The 19288-nt window shown below is 43.2% G+C and overlaps 1 protein-coding gene across 1 annotated transcript in view; it reads right to left on the bottom strand.

Moving 5' to 3' along the window:
• Window positions 1-19288, bottom strand: part of LOC311064464 (contactin-associated protein-like 5) — a gene marked incomplete at both ends in the record, with an annotated part of 145723 nt that overhangs the window by 79753 nt on the left and 46682 nt on the right. The window contains 5 exon segments of the mRNA XM_084084294.1: window positions 2622-2911; window positions 2913-2917; window positions 8403-8546; window positions 10083-10267; window positions 12029-12232. Of these exon segments, the coding sequence (XP_083940420.1) occupies window positions 2622-2911; window positions 2913-2917; window positions 8403-8546; window positions 10083-10267; window positions 12029-12232 (828 nt within the window).

The following is a 19288-nucleotide window of genomic DNA, read 5'->3' as shown; positions in this document are numbered from 1 at the left end:
ATCTACAGTACAATAAATGTCTGTCAGTAGATCCGGTGACTGCACATGCTTTTATCGAATAAAAGTTTAACCCATTGAGGCCGGGAAACGCATATGTGTGTCATTTTAAGATCTCTTTGGGCTATTAAAAAAAATAGCAGATCTACTATTTAGATAGCAGATGTAGATCTGCTATTTTTGGGATTTCGCGGTCAAATACCCTTGCCATGAAACAATTTGAGAACCACTGATTCTAGCATTATTATTTTCAAAAAACCTTTAGGATTTAGAAGACATTTGTAGAATCCCTCAGAAGCAAAGATTTGAGTTGACAAATGTTTGCTTTAAAAAACAAAATATATTTTCAAAGATTTGCATACATTTTCACGATATAAAAACAAAAAAGCAGATCTACAAGCTCTATGAGCTTGCATATCTGCTATTTTTTGAATAGCCAAATAAATCTCTAAGTGACACGGATGCCTCCCCCGATCTTAAAGGGTTAATTTGGCACACTGGCGTCGGAGCCTCCGACAAAGTGCGGTTTGTGAATTTTGATTGAGCCCCGGCCCCTTTATGTTGAATGGGTTTCACGCAGCGAGGCCATGCTGCCTGCGTTAGAGTCCTCAGTGCCCGCCATCTGCTGAGAGTCTGGCTTCTACAATCAAACATGATTATCTGTGTTATCTGTGTGAATGGAAATTCCTCCGTGCAGCCCCCCCCCCCCCTTATGAGAGAGGCTGCCTGCTGAGGAGAACATTTCTCTTCAAGTAAATCCGGTGGAGATTAAGAGCGGTCGGTCCAGGTTTATTGAGGGGAAAGGTAATGGTAGGTGATAAGGATACGATTTCTCCGTCTCTCGTCTTTGTCTCCCTCTCTCTTCTGTCGACTATTTTCCATCACTCTCCACTCTCTCTGTGTCTGTCTGTATGTGTCTCTCTGTCTGTGTCTCTCTGTCTGTGTCTCTCTGTCTGTGTCTCTCTGTATGTGTCTCTCTGACTCTGTCTCTCTGTCTGTGTCTCTCTGTCTGTGTCTTTCTGTCTGTGTCTCTCTGTCTGTGTCTCTCTGTCTGTGTCTCTCTGTCTGTGTCTCTCTGTCTGTGTCTTTCTGTCTGTGTCTCTCTGTCTGTGTCTCTCTGTCTGTGTCTTTCTGTCTGTGTCTCTCTGTCTGTGTCTCTCTGTCTGTGTCTCTCTGTCTGTGTCTTTCTGTCTGTGTCTCTCTGTCTGTGTCTCTCTGTCTGTGTCTCTCTGACTCTGTCTCTCTGTCTGTGTCTCTCTGACTCTGTCTGTCTGTCTGTGTCTCTCTGACTCTGTCTCTCTGTCTCTTTCTCTCGAATGTGTCTCTCTGTCTGTCTGTCTGTCTGTCTGTCTGTCTGTGTGTCTCCCCCCTCCCTCTCTCTCTCTCTGGATGATGAATTAGGTTTACTCTGTGTGTTTGCGTGCCTGTGTGTGTGCGTGTATGTTTTGTGCGTGTGACCGTGTACACATTTATGTGTGTGTCTGTGTGTGCGTGTATGTTTTGTGTGTGACTGTGTACACATTTATGTGTCTGTCTGTGTGTGTGCGTGTATGTTTTGTGTGTGGCTGTGTACACATTTATGTGTCTGTCTGTGTGTGTGCGTGTATGTTTTGTGTGTGGCTGTGTACACATTTATGTGTCTGTGTGACGTGTGTGTGTGTGTGTGTGTGTGTGTGTGTGTGTGTGTGTGTGTGTGTGTGTGTGTGTGTGTGTGTGTGTGTGTGTGTGTGTGTGTGTGTGTGTGTGTGTGTGTGTGTGTGTGTGTGTGTGTGTGTGTGTGTGTGCGTGCGTGCTTTTCCAATCACCACTGTAAACATGACTCTGTAAACATTCACTCTGTCTCTTCTTCTAAGTCATAGTGTTCTGTCTGTCTGTCTGTCTGTCTGTCTGTCTGTCTGTCTGTCTGTCTGTCTGTCTCTCATGCCTGTGTGTACACATAAAGTATATTGCTTGAGGAACCCGTTCAACGGAGTTCAATGGGCAGGTAGCGCCATCTTGGGAGGTTTTCGCCATTACTTTCAATGGGGGTGACGTCACATTCCCCTCTAGATATTTGTCTTTGTGTGCGTGCGCGTAGTGGTGTAACGTAACTATGTACATTTACTCAAGTACTGTACTAAAGTACGCTTTTGAGGAATTTTTACTTTACTGGAGCATTTCCCATTTTCAATACTTTTACTTCTACTCCACTACATCTCAAATGTTGGCATATATTGTACTTTTACTCCACTACAACTATTTGAAGACTTTAGTTACTAGTTACATATATAAATTATTACATTATGAAACATGCATAACCACTTTAGCCTGATCTTATAACTAGGCTATTTGAAAATAGCCGATCTACAAGCTCACAACGTGTCGCATCGCGACGCGTTGTGAGCTTGTAGATCGGCTATTTTCAAATATTTCAGTACCTTTATTTTGGTACTTTAAGTCCATTTTGATACCAATACTTTTGTACTTTTACTCAAGTCAATTTTGAATTCCGGACTTTTACTTGTAACAGAGTACTTCTACATTGCATTATAGTATTGATACTTTTACTTAAGTAAAACACTTCAGTACTTTTTCCACCACTGTGTGTGTGTGTGTGTGTGTGTGTCCTGGCCTGGCCCCCTCACCGGTGGAGACCTCAGACTTGTGCTGGGTGGAGGTGTGCAGGGTCAGGCGTATCCGGCTGCTGCTGATCTGCAGCTCCAGTCTCTGGGGCTCCGGGGCCAGCCGGGCGGAGAGCAGCAGGCCGTCTGGGTTCCACGTACGGAACTGGAAACGCACCGAGAAGCCCGCCGTGCCGGCTGCGGCAGCAGCAGACGCCGCGGCCGTCGCGGCGGTCGCCGGGAGCGACAGGAAGCTGCTGCTGGAGCTCAGGAAGGTGGAGGCCACCAGCTGGGGGTCCGAGCACGAGAAGGTCGTTGCCCTGGAGACACAGAGAGAGAGAGAGAGAGGAGGGGGGGGCAAAAGAATGCTTATTTATGCTTAACCGATTAAGACCGGGAACACATCTGTGTCATTTTAAGATTTCTTTGGGCTATTCAAAAATAGCAGATATACAAGCCCATAGTGCGGGCTATGGGCTTGTAGATCTGCTATTTTTTGAAAAAATCGTGGACACTTTGTGGAAATCTTTGAATACATGTTTTAAGACGATCATTTTTAACTCCGATCTTTGCTTCTGGGGGGTCCCTGGAACAACATATTTTGAGATGGGGGGTCCGCGGCCGAATACATATCATTTTGGGTGGTCCTTGACATGGAAAAGTTTTGAGAACCACTCATATAGCGACATACGTTTTTTTTCAGAAAACATTTGTAGAATTCACCAGAAGCAAAGATTTGAGTTACAAATGTTTGCTCTAAAAAAATATATATATATATTCAAAGATTTGCACATGTTTTCCATGATTTTTCAAAAAATAGCAGATCTACAAGCTCGTAGCGCGGCACTCGGTGCCGCGCTACGAGCTTGTAGATCTGCAATTTTTTTGAATAGCCAAAGACATCTAAAAATGACCCAGATTCTTTCCCGATCTAAATGGGATAATGTTGTTCACTGACATTATGAATAACACAGTATGGCCTCATGTTGACCTCATCATCCCCACTGCAACTTAACTCACACACAACTAACAGTCAGTGGACCATTAACCACTTAAACCCCATATGATCCCTCAGGGCCCTATACTAGTACAGTTTCTGTTATTGTGGGGAAAGTGAATTCCGTCGCGTCGTGGTGAGCTTCATGTCGATCGTCTGTTTTCCAGCTAAAGCTTTCCCCCACTACACGGGATGCTGGGGTTTAAGGGGTTAACCAATTCTGTTTGATCTGACCCTCTTTCTACAACGTAGCTCTGCAGGAGGCTATACTATAGACGACTATAGGACTGTGTGTGTGTGTGTGTGTGTGTGTGTGTGTGTGTGTGTGTGTGTGTGTGTGTGTGTGTGTGTGTGTGTGTGTGTGTGTGTGTGTGTGTGTGTGTGTGTGTGTGTGTGTGTGTGTGTGTGTGTGTGTGTGTGTGTGTGTGAGCGCGCGTGAGCGCGCGTGCCCGGAGCTAGCAACATATTTCTTGTGATCACTTCTTTGGCACCTTTACATGCTGTTTTTTTTTTTCATACATTTTATAATGGAAGTCAATAGGGCTCTGATCACACTGAAACCGTGCCCAAATTTGGAATCATACATTATAGATATGTCGACACTGTCGGGCAGAAACCTCTTATCTCCATATTTTAACTTTTTGTGTTTTTGAGTGGTGCCGAAGGCAACCACTCCTATACGTGGCTTTGTCTGTGTGTCCGTATGTATGTCTGTATGTCTGTCTGTATGTCCGTGTGTCCACCAAGCATCACGTGACACGTGACACGTGACAATATGTTGAAAGGGTGTGCTTTGATTGGCTAGCGAGACGCATGACGAAATAGAGCCCTATAAATAGGTGTGTCACTTTGAAACATTATTTACATGTTTCAAAGTGACATCAGTGCCATCAGCCAAGCTAACATTGGACTTGTTAGCCAAGCTAAGCAAGGCACCACTCACTTCACACGTGATTCTTTCATAAATGAATGCCCTACTTCAGTGGTTTTCAACCAGTGGTCCGGGGACCACCAGTGGTCCTTGAGGGAGTACCGGGGGGTCCCCAGCGAAATAAGTTAACATAGCGTTACAATCATTTTCACCGCTTAGCTTTGGCTATTCAAAAATAGCAGATCTACAAGCTCATAGCACGGCACCGAGTGCCGCGCTATGAGCTTGTAGATCTGCTATTTTTGAAAAACCTCGAAAAAGTGTGCATATCTTTGAATATTTATATATATTTTTTTTAAATCGAAAATGAATTAATATCTTTGCTTCTGGCGGTCCCTGGCACAAAACATTTTCAATTGGTGGTCCGCGGCCAAATGTATATCAATTTAGGGGTCCTTGGCATGAAAAAGGTTGAAAACCACTGCCCTACTTGATCATACTGCAGCGTCACACAAATGCAGATCCACAAGCTTGAAACACGGCACGCAGCGACACGCTTTGAGCTTGTAGATCTGCTGCTTTGGACACATGAGGTTTTCACCCGACAGAGACGATATCATAGTAGACTGACGTCATGACGTGACTGACATGACAGGCAGGTCACATGAAGTCTGAGTTCCACATTGAAGACATATCGTTCCCAAGTGGAGATCCACATGACTTACATCTTTTTGTGAGCAATTCACTGTGTTTTCTTTGTGTTTTTAACCCATTAAGACCTGAAACTGTGTCATTTTTAGATTTGAGCTAAAAAGCATTATTTTACACTTTGGGCTATTCAAAAATAGCAGATCTACAAGCTCATAGCGCGGCACCGAGTGCCGCGCTACGAGCTTGTAGATCTGCTATTTTTGAAAAATCGTGAAAATGTGTGCAAATCTTTGAATATAAATACTTTCAAAGCGAATATTTTTAACTCAAATCTTTGCTTATGGGGGGTCCCTGGAACAACATATTTTGATGGGGGTCCGCGGCCAAATACATATCATTTTGGGGGTCCTTGACATGAAAAAGATTGAGCATCACTGATATACTGTAGAAACATACGTTTTTCAGAAAACTGAGATTTAGGAGACATGTAGAATCGGCTTCAGGTCTCAATGGGTTAAGTCTTGAAAATATGGAGAATTTCAAGAGCCATTATTTCTAGCAAGAAGCAGAAACACGAACAAAAGAAAGAAAAGAAAAAAAACACAACTTCATCCCAAGACAAATCTCTGATATCATTGTGTTGCACCAAATCAATACGCGGTCCTGCAGGCTGTTTGGCTGAGAAATGAATAAAAAAAACCAAAATACACGTTTTTTATTCCGAGTGGCGACGGGGTTGTGTCGGGTACGCGCAGCACCCCAAAAACCAGTCATGTCAATTGAGGTCAGAATCCTATCAGTCCTGGTGCCTGCGAGGCAGCGAAGAGCAATCATCGCGCTTTTCTTCTCCATGCGATGCCCTCCCAAACACCTGGGGAAGAATTCCACATTGAAATTCCATTACAGATTCCATCATGGCAAGTCAGTGCTCAAAATTGTCCAGAGCAGCCTCTCTCTCTCTCTCTCTCTCTCTTTCTCTCTCTCTCTCGCTCTCTCTCTTCATCCCTCTCTTCCTCTCTCTTCACCTCTCTCTCTTCACGTCTCTCTCTCTCTTGCTTTCTCTTGTAAGTTTAACCCATTAAGACCGGGAACGCATCTGTGTCATTTTTTAGATTTCTTTGGCTATTCAAAAAAAGCAGATCTACAAGCTCATAGCGCGGCAAAAGCAAACATTTTTAACTCAAATCTTTGCTTCTGTGGGAACAGTTAAAAAAAAATATATATATGTTGCTATAATCAGTGGTTCTCAAACTTTTTCAAGTCAAGGACCCCCAAAATGATATGTATTTGGCCACGGACCCCCATGTCAAAATATGTATTTCCAGGGACCCCCCGCAGAAGCAAAGATTTGAGTTACAAATGTTCGCTTTAAAACATGTATATTCAAAGATTTGCACATATTTTCCACGATTTTTTCAAAAAATAGCAGGTCTACAAGCTCATAGCGCGGCACCGAGTGCCGCGCTATGAGCTTGTAGACCTGCTATTTTTTGAAAAAATCGTGTATCTGCTATCCTTGTATATCTGCTATTTTTGAATAGCCCAAGAAATATAAAATGACACAGAGACGCGTTCCCGGTCTTAATGGGTTAAGGCCCTTTAACATGGCAATCAGTGCAGTGGAAGGGGGCGAGGGCGTTCTGAAATGAAACGTGCCTCTTTGGCCTCTCGTCTTGCTTTGTGCGAGGGGAGGGGGGACGGGTACTCTGAATGATAGCTGGTGCCCCGGGCGAAATCCATTCATAGATTTAGAACTTTAACCCATTACGACCGGGAACGCATCTCTGTGTGTCATTTTAAGATTTCTTTGGGCTATGCAAAAAAAATATTGTGCAACTCTTTGAATTTATATATATTTTAAAAGCAAACATCTTTAACTCAAATCTTTGCTTCGGGGTCCCTGGAACGAAATATTTTGAGATGGGGGTCCGTGGCCAAATACATATAATTTTGGGTGGTCCTTGGCATGGAAAAGGTTTTAAGCACCACTGATTTTTTTTGCATCCTCATAAGCAGAGATTTTAGTTCCAAATGTTCGCTTAAAAATATATATATATATTTAAAATTTGCAAAAATGTTTTTTGAATAGCCAAAATAAATCTAAAAATGACACACAGATGCGTTCCCGGTCATAAAGGGTTAATGGCACAGTGTGGTCGGGGATCAGACGGAACGAAATGATGAAGCAGAAATAGATGTGTCCCCCCCCCCCCCCCCCCCGATCCGAGGTAAGGCAATTTTTGGCCCCCGAATCCCTTAAATCCAGGTGACTTGTTTCAAATCCAAATGTGATTATACATGAGATCCGTTGCTCACAGTTTCGGGCGCACGTGGGATCCCCGCTGTAAAGGGCAATTAAAAAACGTGCTCATTGCGAAAATCTTTCCCCCCCCCCCCTTGCTGAGTATTACAAAACGAGCTCAAATAACGAGCCCCTAGTGAGACGTTGAACGCCTAATGACTTGACGAGTGCTGTAAGGTAGTTTAATGAAGTATGCATTCTCACCACGCTGTATATCTGTGTGTACATCTTTTTTTTTTTACCAGGTTGCAAAACCTGGTCTACATCTCCACTCGCTAGTCCTGACTTTTACGTTACTTTGTCCTCATTGGCTGGTCCTTTAGCCCAGCGGTTCTCAAACTTTTTCGTGCCAAGGACCCCCAAATAGACACGTATTAGCCCGCGGACCCCCATTTGAACAGATATGCCAGGGACCCCCATAATAGAAGATTTTCACGGCTCTCTAGCAGTGATTTTCAACCATTTTAATTTCAAGGACCCCCAGTATGACATGCATTAGGCTACGGACCCCCGTTTAATGGCATGTATGTCTCCGGGACCCCAATTCATATTGTAAAATCAATGTTAATTTAACTCTGAGAGTGTACAAATGGAACCAAATGGACCCATAAGGGTCCCTGTCCATCATTTAGCTGGGGACCGCCTGAAGTACCCCTGGGGGTCCTCGGACCCCACTTTGAGAACCAATGCTTTAGCCAATGAGGGCTCAATGTCCTCTCAGAATATGGGATCTAAAAACGTTGCCATGTTTAGTGAGAGAAATAAGCAACCATATAGGATCTAAAAACGTTGCCATGTTTAGTGAGAGAAATAAGCAACCTCGTATAATATTTGTTTTAAATATCTTGTTTTATGTCAATGCGTTCTTTGTTTACTTGTACTTTGTTTCGGTCCACCACTGGTTAGTGGGCCTGCAGTGGAAGGGTGCAGTCGTCGTGGCATACAATAGATAGCGAGTTATAATATAAAGTAAAAAGTCCTCACCACGCTGTATATCTGCGGCTTGCGTCTCTTGGCCAGGTCTATGATGTTGATGCCGTTGTAGTAGAGGTTCTCGATGCAGCCGTGGAAGTTCTTCCTGAGGAAGGTGCCAGGCTTGCCAGGCAGAGGGATGCCCCCGAAGCTCAGCTTTGAAGAAATAAGAGTATTTCTACATTGCGGTATTGATACTTTTACTGAAGTAAAACATGTGAGTACTTTTTCCACCACTGGCTTTTTAGACTCCACCTTTTGCATACTGTATACTTAACCCAGTCATTCAATATGACACTGAACAAACAGCTTCACTCCAGTGAATCAAATCTCTGAGTGTTTTGCATACAGCTGGATGCCATGCCCTACATGGGAGCCGGAGCAGTGAACAGCACAGTGTGACGGATATATCGGTACGGCCGATATATCGCCCATTATTTCACTTTTTTGATTACATTGGTGTTGGGAATTGTGCAGCCGATTTGTCCCGATTTCGGACTTGTTAGCCAATCTACAAGCTCACAACGCGTCACAACATACAGCCCTTTCTGAGCTTGCAGATCGGCTATTTTGGATTTGTTTTTTATAGGGCTTAGGTTTTCTTTGAGTGTACTTTATAGATGTACTTGTTTGCTTGTTCACTACCCTATGTTAAAATTGCGGGAGGGTGGGTCGACCGCGGGCGTCACAAACATAACATCCTTATTTGCTGCTCCGATCCACACCAAACTTGGCACAGACATTGTTCAGGGGACTGCCATCAGAATAACTTGAAAGAGAAAGAAGCAAGCACTCATCAGATGAGTAGTTCAAAGTACATGTCTACAAGGTGCACGGTTCAGTGCTCATACAACGGATGTTTCGGCCCACAGGCCTTCATCCTACGCTGAGGAAGGCCTGAGGGCCGAAACGTCCTTTGTTGTGAGCTGCTGCTGGGGGGATAAGACTTGAATAAATAAGAGCCTTCCTAGAGGTACTACTGCCATCACAATAGCCATACCAGGGATCACATGTGGCCTCCAGGGGCCACGCCAGGGGCCATAACTGCCCTGGACAGCAGCTACAGTTACTTCAGAACCATGGACAGCAACTACAGTTACTTCAGAACCATGGACAGCAGCTACAGTTACTTCAGAACCATGGACAGCATCTACAGTTACTTCAGAACCATGGACAGCAACTACAGTTACTTCAGAACCATGGACAGCAGCTACAGTTACTTCAGAACCATGGACAGCAGCTACAGTTACTTCAGAACCATGGACAGCAACTACAGTTACTTCAGAACCATGGACAGCAGCTACAGTTACTTCAGAACCATGGACAGCATCTACAGTTACTTCAGAACCATGGACAGCATCTACAGTTACTTCAGAACCATGGACAGCATCTACAGTTACTTCAGAACCATGGACAGCAACTACAGTTACTTCAGAACCATGGACAGCAGCTACAGTTACTTCAGAACCATGGACAGCATCTACAGTTACTTCAGAACCATGGACAGCATCTACAGTTACTTCAGAACCATGGACAGCAGCTACAGTTACTTCAGAACCATGGACAGCAGCTACAGTTACTTTAGAACCATGGACAGCAGCCGCAGGCACCTCTGTCAAAACGGGTCGTGGTTCTATAATGAACAGTTCTGTGGAACTGCTTCTATTATCCCATAATAATGTGGAAACCCACCTCGTAGTCCACGTCCAGGGAGTCTCCCTCTCCCTTGGTGCGGAAGTGCTGCGTGTGAGAGTCCACGGTGAGGTTGACCTGCTTGTTGAAGCGCTCCACCAGGACAGAGTGCCAGTGCTGGTCATCTAGAAGACTGCCCAGTGTGACGGCCACACGGCCACTGCTGAACCTCAGCCTGGTGTCATCTGTAACACAACACAATAACAACACACTGTAAGCACTACTTTTGTACTTTTACTCAAGTAACATTTTGAACACAGGCCTTTTACTTGTAAGAGAGTATGTTTATATTGTGTTATTGCTACTTTTACTTAAAAGGTAGGGTAAGTGATATTTTTTGGTTAAAACAAAAAGTATTTTGTTAAAAGGTTAAAGCACTATATTCTGATAGTAATCATTGCTATAGAGTGTTTGTTCAGTAACAGGAGTCTCCCTGTCTCTCCAGCTCTTTAATAAACAGAAAATACATTTTCCGGTAGGTGTCAAAATCTCAGCCAATCAGGAGAAAGTACCCATTTTTAAGCTTCATTGTTATAGTGTTCCAGTTCCAATTGTGTCTGCTCATTTCTTAGTGTCATCACTATCACTTCCAATTTCACTTGTTTAATCTATATCCTGATGGAGTTCTCTATCCTGATTGGATAAAATTGGATATGAAACTGAAACGAAAATGCATATTCTGTTTTATAAAGAGGTGGAGAGACAAGGAGACTCCTAATACTGAACAAACACTCTATATAGCAATGAGTACTATCAAAATATAGAGCTATTTAACACTTATTTTAACCAAAGAAAATCACTTACCCTACCTTTAAGTAAAATATCTGAGTACTTGTTCCACCACTGGTAGATAGATAGATATAAGATAGAGTGATTGAGAATGATACAGAGAGGAAGAGACAGAGAGTTGTTTCCAGTGGTGATTGGAAAAGCCAAACATACACACATACACACGCACGCACGCACGCACGCACGCACGCACGCACGCGCGCGCGCGCGCGCACACACACACACACACACACACACAGAGAGCTACTGTAAATCGTGCAGGACCTCTCCCATGACGCCGATCGCTTAAAATGGGCCCATCAATCCATCCTTTCATCCCCCTGAGAGCAGTTAAGTGTGACCCCCCCCTCCCCCCCCCACCCATACGCTGTAAAAACATATTATGAAGGGAGCTGTGACGTCACCCATTGGTTTCTACACACACACGTTTTGAAGCCACTATTTCGGGGAATTGAAATCTACCGTCTTTGGAATTTCCCGTACCAAAAAGCATCCGGAAACTAATGCTATTGGCTGGAAGGGCAGCAAGTGTTGGGTCTTCACTCAGTAGAACCATGTAGGAGAAGCCCTAGGAGCATACTGTATCATCAACTTTAAAATTTATGAAAACGCATGTAATACCAGGGTTGCCAGATCCGCTTAATATAAGCGACTTTTGGCTTGTTTTTCTGTCGCTTGAAAAGTCTCTTGAAAAAAGTTGCAGGTTGCGTTTCTTTTGGGCTCGTTTCTAAAGAGCAGTTGCTTATTTTGTTTGTTTATGTTGTTTAAATCAGTGGTTCTCAAACATTTATTTCATGTCAAGGACCCCCTCCCCAGCCTCTCACCCAGGATGAGGTAGAGACCCCCTAGCCTCGCGTAGCCAGACTATATCACTGCGTGGATATGAGTCTGGTGCTTCCATGAGAACATTTTTTTGGATCAAAACAATGGCCCTCGACGCAATTGGTTAGACCTACAACCAACTACCAATTACAGTCTCCCATATTTTAATAATGGGCCCTGATTGGTCACACACGTCTTCTGGAGCAGGAAATGGATTCTCTATATATGGAGCGGTGCCAGATCCAAATCGCAGAGTGCAATTTTTTTTTGCACTCGCAGATTTGTCTGGTCCCAGGCTAGAGGTTGAGGTAGACCCCCCCTCCCCAGCCTCTTACCCAGGTTGAGGTAGAGAGCCAGCTTGGCGCGGTGTAGCTCCAGAGTGATGTAATCCCCCCTCTGCCCCTCCCCGTGCAACAGGACCCCCTCGGCCTGGCGGCTCTTGAAGCGCAGAGAGATCACGTCCTTCACCGTGGACATGGACTTCTGGTTGAACCGGTACAGAAGAGAGCTCCTGCCGTCAAAGTCTGCCACGTCGGACTCTACGGAAACACAGAAGAAATGCATGGATTAAAGCAGAATAGAATAGAATAGAAAACCTCACAAAAATCTCACTCCTCAAACGGTCTATCGTGACGTTTTGGGACAAATGTGACCAAACGTCATCTGGTGCCGTCCCCGGGCACTTCCGCACTCCAGGAATGCGGAAGGGTCCGCCAAAAAAGGTCTAAAGCGGACCGTTCGAGTTAATGTCCCGATAGTGACAGAATCGTAACTCATATCCCCCCTAGTCAACATGTGCTGTTTCAGCCCCCCCTTCCAGTCAACGTTTGACTTCTTGGGACTTTGTCCGTCCCAAGGAGTCACCCATTTGTCATTTTGGGAGTGAGAAGTGATCTTCTACAGCACTGGTTCTTAAACTTTTTCATGTCAAGGACCCTCAAAATGATATGTATTTGGCTGCGGACCCCCATCTCAAAAATATTTTGTGCCAGGGATTTTTCAAAAATAGCAGATCCACAAGCTTGTAGCATGGCACTCGGTGCCTGCCGCGCTATGAGCTTGTGTATCTGCTATTTTTGAATAGCATAAATATGGTTAAAGTGGTTAAAATGATTGTGATGCTATATCAACTAAGTTTGCTGGGGACCCCCTGGTATCCCCCAAGGACCCTTGGGGGTCCCCGGACCCCACTTTGAGAACCAATGTTCTACACAGCCAACCAGTTGAAGAAGGTTTTATGTAAGATGCTTCTTAACATGTATTCTACCAATTCAAATACTCTTTAATCTTAAAATAATATAGTGTGCATGTCGCAAACTGAAAGTAGCCGTTCTACAAGTTTACAAGAGGGACAGGCAAACACTCACGCACAGACGTAAGCACGCACTTACACCCACACCCACACCCACACACACACACACACACACACACACACACACACACACACACACACACACATACACACACACACACGCACCCACAAACACACCAACCTCTTATAGGCTGCCATGCAGAGCCGCTCTAGCAGATTTAGAGTGTAGCGTTAGTTAACTATGAAGTTCGGTACTATAGCCGTTTAAATTAGTCTATTAGGGAGATTATTCCTCCATTATGCTCATTGCAAGTTGCAAGTGAAAATGAAAACAAAACGATTATTATTATCTCTGCATACTCTCTCTCTCTCTCTCTTGCTGCATCTAGATGTCTGCATGGTGTGGATGCATGTTCCAGGAATACAGATAGGCCTGTCGCAATTAATACATCATTGTCTGATCGCCATTATTTTTTGCCTAATAGTCACAATCGTTTCCATGTTGAAAAATGTTAAATTTTGGGGGGGGAAATAGCAGATCTACAAACTCACAATGTGTCAAAATGTGACATACATTGTGAGCTTGTAGATTTATTCTATTTCCACTATAAAAAAAATGCATTTAAAAGTATACAGTCATTGAACATGTCAGTAACTTCTTTGTATATTTAAGGCGTGAATTCACTTTCCATGTGTGGAAATGTGAATTCACTGATATGTCATATCTGCCCTGTGCAACGTTTGTTTACGAAGCCTAAAAGCCAGGCAGAAATGTATTGTTTTTATACACGTTCCAACATTCAGTGGCAAAAACACGACTAAATCGTTAATTTGTACGACAATTTCTCGTCGAGTAACATTTCCTGCTTGTGACAGCCCTAGAAATATGAGCTTATTCCTCTCACCGGGCCGGTTGTAGGTCACTGTCGACACGAGTGTCTCTTAAACGCCTTACATACTGTGTATGTAAATCTATACATGTATACAATCTCCCACAAAATGACATGTCTGTTTTCGCCATTACAGTATTTTTTTTTTCTCTGTCATGATGAACATGAATAAATGAATAAATAATGCGATATGAAAGGCAATTAACTGCTGGTGCGATGTAACACAGATTCATTACAATACACTTCCTTGTCATTTACGAGTCAATTTCATTTAAGGTATTGTGGCTTCAGGCCTCAGCGCCTCACACAGTTAACCACTTAAAGGAGAATTCCGGACAACCTTTTTCGTACCTTTATAAATATGATATTATTGTAACCTAGGATGAGTACAGTAGAATAATTTCATAACTCCATCCCGAGTCCACCACAGCTATAAACCTGAGCGGATGGTCCGGGCGCTATATCGCGTATTTTAATCGTTGATATTTTTTGTGAGATCTGACATTCATAATGACAGAAACCTCGCCACGGTGTTTTTGTCCCAAACAGGCCGCCGTAGTGTTTACAAGCGGACTTGGATGAAATGTGCTATTCAAATCTCCTGGAGGAACTCTGTAACTGCCCGACTCACCTGTAGTCTGAGTATATATTTTCTTGTATTAGCAGGTTGCTTAGCTGTACTTTGCTTGCTTCAGAGTATCAGTGCTGTATATAGTTAGTGGGTTTAAAAGTAATTTGTTTAAAAGCATTAGAGCCCCAAGTTCTCTCACACAACTATCCTTCTCCGTTCTCTGCACTGGCTCCCCGTAGCGGCTCGCATTCAGTTTAAAACCCTGGTGCTAGCATATAGGGCAGTGAAAGGAACAGCTCCTTCTTACCTCCGGGTTTTGGTCAATGCCCACACCCCTGCCCGACCACTCCGGTCTGCCACCTCGGGGCGACTGACTCCCTCGCCACTCAACGGTCCCTCTGGTCGATCGACACGGTCACGACTTTTTTTCTGTTCTGGCCCCACAGTGGTGGAGGAAACACTACCCTTCCTCTTTGCCTGGCCTGCTTGTTGTTAACTAGTTGTAGGAACTATTGTTGTATTGTTGTATTGGATCTATTAGCTCGTGCTCATTTGATTTGGCTATTTTATCTCATGTGTTTATGAAAGTAGATAGCTGATATATTGCACTTTTACCTTAGCGCTAGGTATACTCTTGGTTGCTTGTTTTTACAGGAAATGCACTTAAGACTTCTGGTGATTAGTAGTTTCGTTCCCTACCTATGTTGAATGAACTTATTGTCGCTTTGGATAAAAGCGTCTGCTAAATGACTGTAATGTAATGTAATGTAATGTAAATCACAGGTGAAATCTCGTCTCGCGAGACTTCCGGAGGGGCCCATCTAACACAAACACCGAGGAGGGATTTCTGTCAATATGAACGTCAGATCTAAAAAAAAAACGACAAAAAAAAAGCTATTAAAAAATATGCGATCTAGCGCATGGACCGCCCGCTCGAGGTCTTTAGCTGCGGTGGACCTCGGGATGGAGTTATGATTTTTTTCTCGTCCTATAGGACATAATAACATCACATAAAGGTAAGAAAAAGGTAATTTGGAATTCTTCTTTAACCCATTGAGACCTGAAGCCGATTCTACATGTCTCCTAAATCTCAACAGTTTTCTGAAAAACCTATGTTTCTATATCAGTGGTGCTCAATCTTTTTCATGTCAAGGACCCCCATAATTATATGTATTTGGCCGCGGACCCCCTCAAAATATGTTGTTCCAGGGACCCCCCAGAAGCAAAGATTTTAGTTAAAAATATTCGCTTTAAAAATATATATATTCAAAGATTTGCACACATTTTCACGATTTAAAAAAAAATAGCAGATCTACAAGCTCATAGCGCGGCACTCGGTGCCGCGCTATGAGCTTGTATATCTGCTATTTTTGAATAGCCCAAAGTGTAAAATAATGCTTTTTAGCTCGAATCTAAAAATGACACAGTTCCAGTCTTAATGGGTTAACCCCAGAATCCGTTATTGCGGGGAAAGCGTTGCAAATTGACAACACACAGATTTTCACTACACAGTGGTACAGCTGTACTGTATGTATAAGTGTATGTATATGCTAAAGTTAATGCTAATGCCGCGGAACTGGTATGCGGGATATACCGCCGTGACGGAAACAGACAGAATCCCCAACACGCACAGGTATTTTGTTGTCTATGCTGTGTGTGTGTGTGTGTGTGTGTGTGTGTGTGTGTGTGTGTGTGTGTGTGTGTGTGTGTGTGTGTGTGTGTGTGTGTGTGTGTGTGTGTGTGTGTGTGTGTGTGTGTGTGTGTGTGTGTGTGTGTGCTCACTGGCTGTGTGTAGTCTCTTGGCGTTGGTACAAAATTGATTCCCTGTGTCCTGTACATGGGTGAGACCAGTTATTAGTTTTTTGTTTTTTTTCTCCCCCCAGCTTTACCTATATATAATTCTGCTCCAGAGACACTCATGCATAGATTCATGAATTTATGGATTGCCGGTCTGTAATGTGATACTATGAGAGCTGAATAGCAATGCTCTCTGTCTGTGTCTCTGTGTGTGTGCGTCCATCTCTCTCTCTCTCTTCTCTCTCTCTCTCTCTCTCTCTCTCTCTCTCTCTCTCTCTCTCTCTCTCTCTCTCTCTCTCTCTCTCTCTCTCTCTCTCTCTCTCTCTCTCTTTGTCTCTCTCTCTCAGTGGTGTAAAGTAACTAAGTACATTTAACTCAAGTACTGTATTTAAGTACAATTTTGAGGTGCTTTTACTTTACTGTAGTATTTCCAATTGTCTATAGACATAAATGATTACGTTAAAAAGCATACGTTAACCACTTAAGCCTTATCTTTATACCTATGGCTATTTGAAAATAGACGATCTACAAGCTCACAACGTGTCGCATCGCGACACGTTTTGAGCTTGTAGATCTGTCCAAAGATCTATTTTCAAACATTATAGTACTTTTACTTTTGTTACTTTAAATACATTTTGATACCAATACTGTTGTACTTTTACTCAAGTATATTTTGAACACCAGACTTTTGCTTGTAACAGAGTACTTCTACATTGCAGTATTGATACTTTTACTTAAGTAAAACATTCGAGTACTTTTTCCACCACTGTATCTCTTCTTTTTCCCTCTCTCTCTCTATCTCTCTCTCTCTCATCTCTCACCTTCCCCCGTTCCTATGCTATCCGTCTTTGTTTCTCTCTCTCCGTCTGCCTGCCTCTTGAACCTTTATTCTTCCTCCCTCCCCTTTTTGTCTCGCTCTCCTGCCGCTCGATAGGATTCATCGTTTGAACGTCCTAATCATCAAGGATTAATCAAAGAGTTGGAGAAAATGACGTCTCCCTTTGAAACCCTATGCGACTCTCCCCTCCTAATTCTCCATGTTCTTTTCACATTCTTATATCAAGGTTCCGACAATATGCTGTTCAGGCCACACCACTAACGGCGTTCGCTCGCTCATCCCCACATGCATAATACAGGAGACTCATGCAGGGAATCGGTCGGCGGTTATAAAAAGTGCTCACTAAGGGATAATTATATCTGTCTTTCTCAATGCGGTAATTCACTGAGCTCATCCAGTTAGCGACTTAGCACGTCATGGAGTGGTTGCCATGTCCCGCTTATTTCTAAGTGACTTTGGGCTTGGTTTTCTGTGAAGTTGCATGTCCATTATTGGTAGTTGTGGGTTGTTGTTTTTTTTTTGGGGGGGGGGGGGCTTGTTACTAAATTATATTTGCTTATTTGGGCGTGTTTCCAATGTTGTGTGAACCAGTGGTTTCTCAAACATTCTCATGTCAACATCAAACCTTTTCATTCCAAGGACCCCCCAAATTGATATGTAGCTACTTGGCCTGCGGACCCCCCCCCCCCCCCCCCCCCCCCCATCTGAAAATGTTTTGTGCCACAAGCTCGTATTAAAACTTAAAAACACCCACAGACACACTTAACCCATTAAGACCTGAGGCCGATTCTACAAAAAATGTCTTCTAAATCCCAACTGTTTTTTTGAAAAAAACTTGTGTTACTATGTCAGTGGTTCTCAAACCTTTTCATGTCAAGGGATCACCAAAATGATATGTATTTCGGCCGCGGACCCCCATCTCAAAATATTTTTGTTCCAGGGACCCCCAGAAGCAAAGATATGAGTAAAAATGTTCTCTTTAAAACATATATTCCAAAATGTGCACACATTTTCGCTATTTTTGAATAGCCAAAGAAATCTTAAGATTACACAGATGTGTTACAGGTCTTAACTCATTCATTCAGTGCCTGACTTATTTCTGGTTCTGGGTTAAACACTTTCATAGTTTTCAAAAATAGTAAGGAATTGAAGATCTACAAGCCCACAAGCTCACAGCTTATGGAGTTACAAGGTTTCTACCCAACAGCAACAATTTATTTGTGGGGGGGGGGGGGGGGTCATGGCTGGAGCCAAAGCCGGCTCCTCCACTCCCTCGCAGGGACCTGTCACGGTCTGGCTCTATTAATGTTACTGTGTCAACGCTGGCCGTGGCCACCGCTGCCTGCTCAGCGCTTTCCTCGTATCTCACAAAATGCCAGACGTTTTTACAGCTCATTGTTGCCACCCATGCAGCTTTAGTTTAGTTTTTTTTTTTTTTAACAGTGGGGTAGAAACTGCAGAAAGATGAGTCAACAAAGAAGCACAGAACCATTATGTACAAGAAGAGCACCTTTTGTGTTTTGTTTGCAATGATAATGAAGCATTATGGGGCTCCTACTCACTATCTTTTTTTAAGTACAGCTTTTTCTAAGTACAGCGATTCCCAACGGGTGGCCCCTCAAATAATTGGCTAAGCACTAAGATTTTATCGATAATCTAACATTTAAGGTACGGTAGGTGATTTCCTTTGGTTAAAATAAGTGTTAAATAGCTTATAGAGTGTCTGTTCAGTAACAGGAGTCTCCATGTCTCTCCAGCTCTTTATTGAACAGAAAATTCATTTTCAGGTCTAGGATACCAATTTTATCGAATCAGGACAGAGAACTCAGACAGGCTACGGATTAAACAAGTGAAATTGGAAGTGATGACACAAAGGAATGAGCTGACAAAACTGAACTGGAACTCTATAAAAAATGAAGCTGATAAATGGGTACTCGCTTTCCGATTGGCTGAAATGGTGTCACCTACCTGAAAATGTATTTTCTGTTTATTAAAGAGCTGGAGAGACTTCTGTTTATTAAAGAGCTGGAGAGACAGGGAGACCTCCTGTTACTGAACAAACACTCTATAGCAATTATTACTATCAGAATATAGTGCTTTAACCTTTTAACAAAAACTATTTTGTTTTAACCAAAAAAGTATCACTTACCCTACCTTTCCTTAACACTATTGCCGCCAAGCCCGTAG

Source organism: Gymnoscopelus microlampas, assembly GCF_963454915.1.
Source record: "Gymnoscopelus microlampas genome assembly, chromosome: 17".
Lineage (NCBI taxonomy): Eukaryota > Metazoa > Chordata > Actinopteri > Myctophiformes > Myctophidae > Gymnoscopelus > Gymnoscopelus microlampas.
Note: the sequence above shows the minus strand (reverse complement) of the source record. Positions and strands in the feature narration are given on the sequence as shown.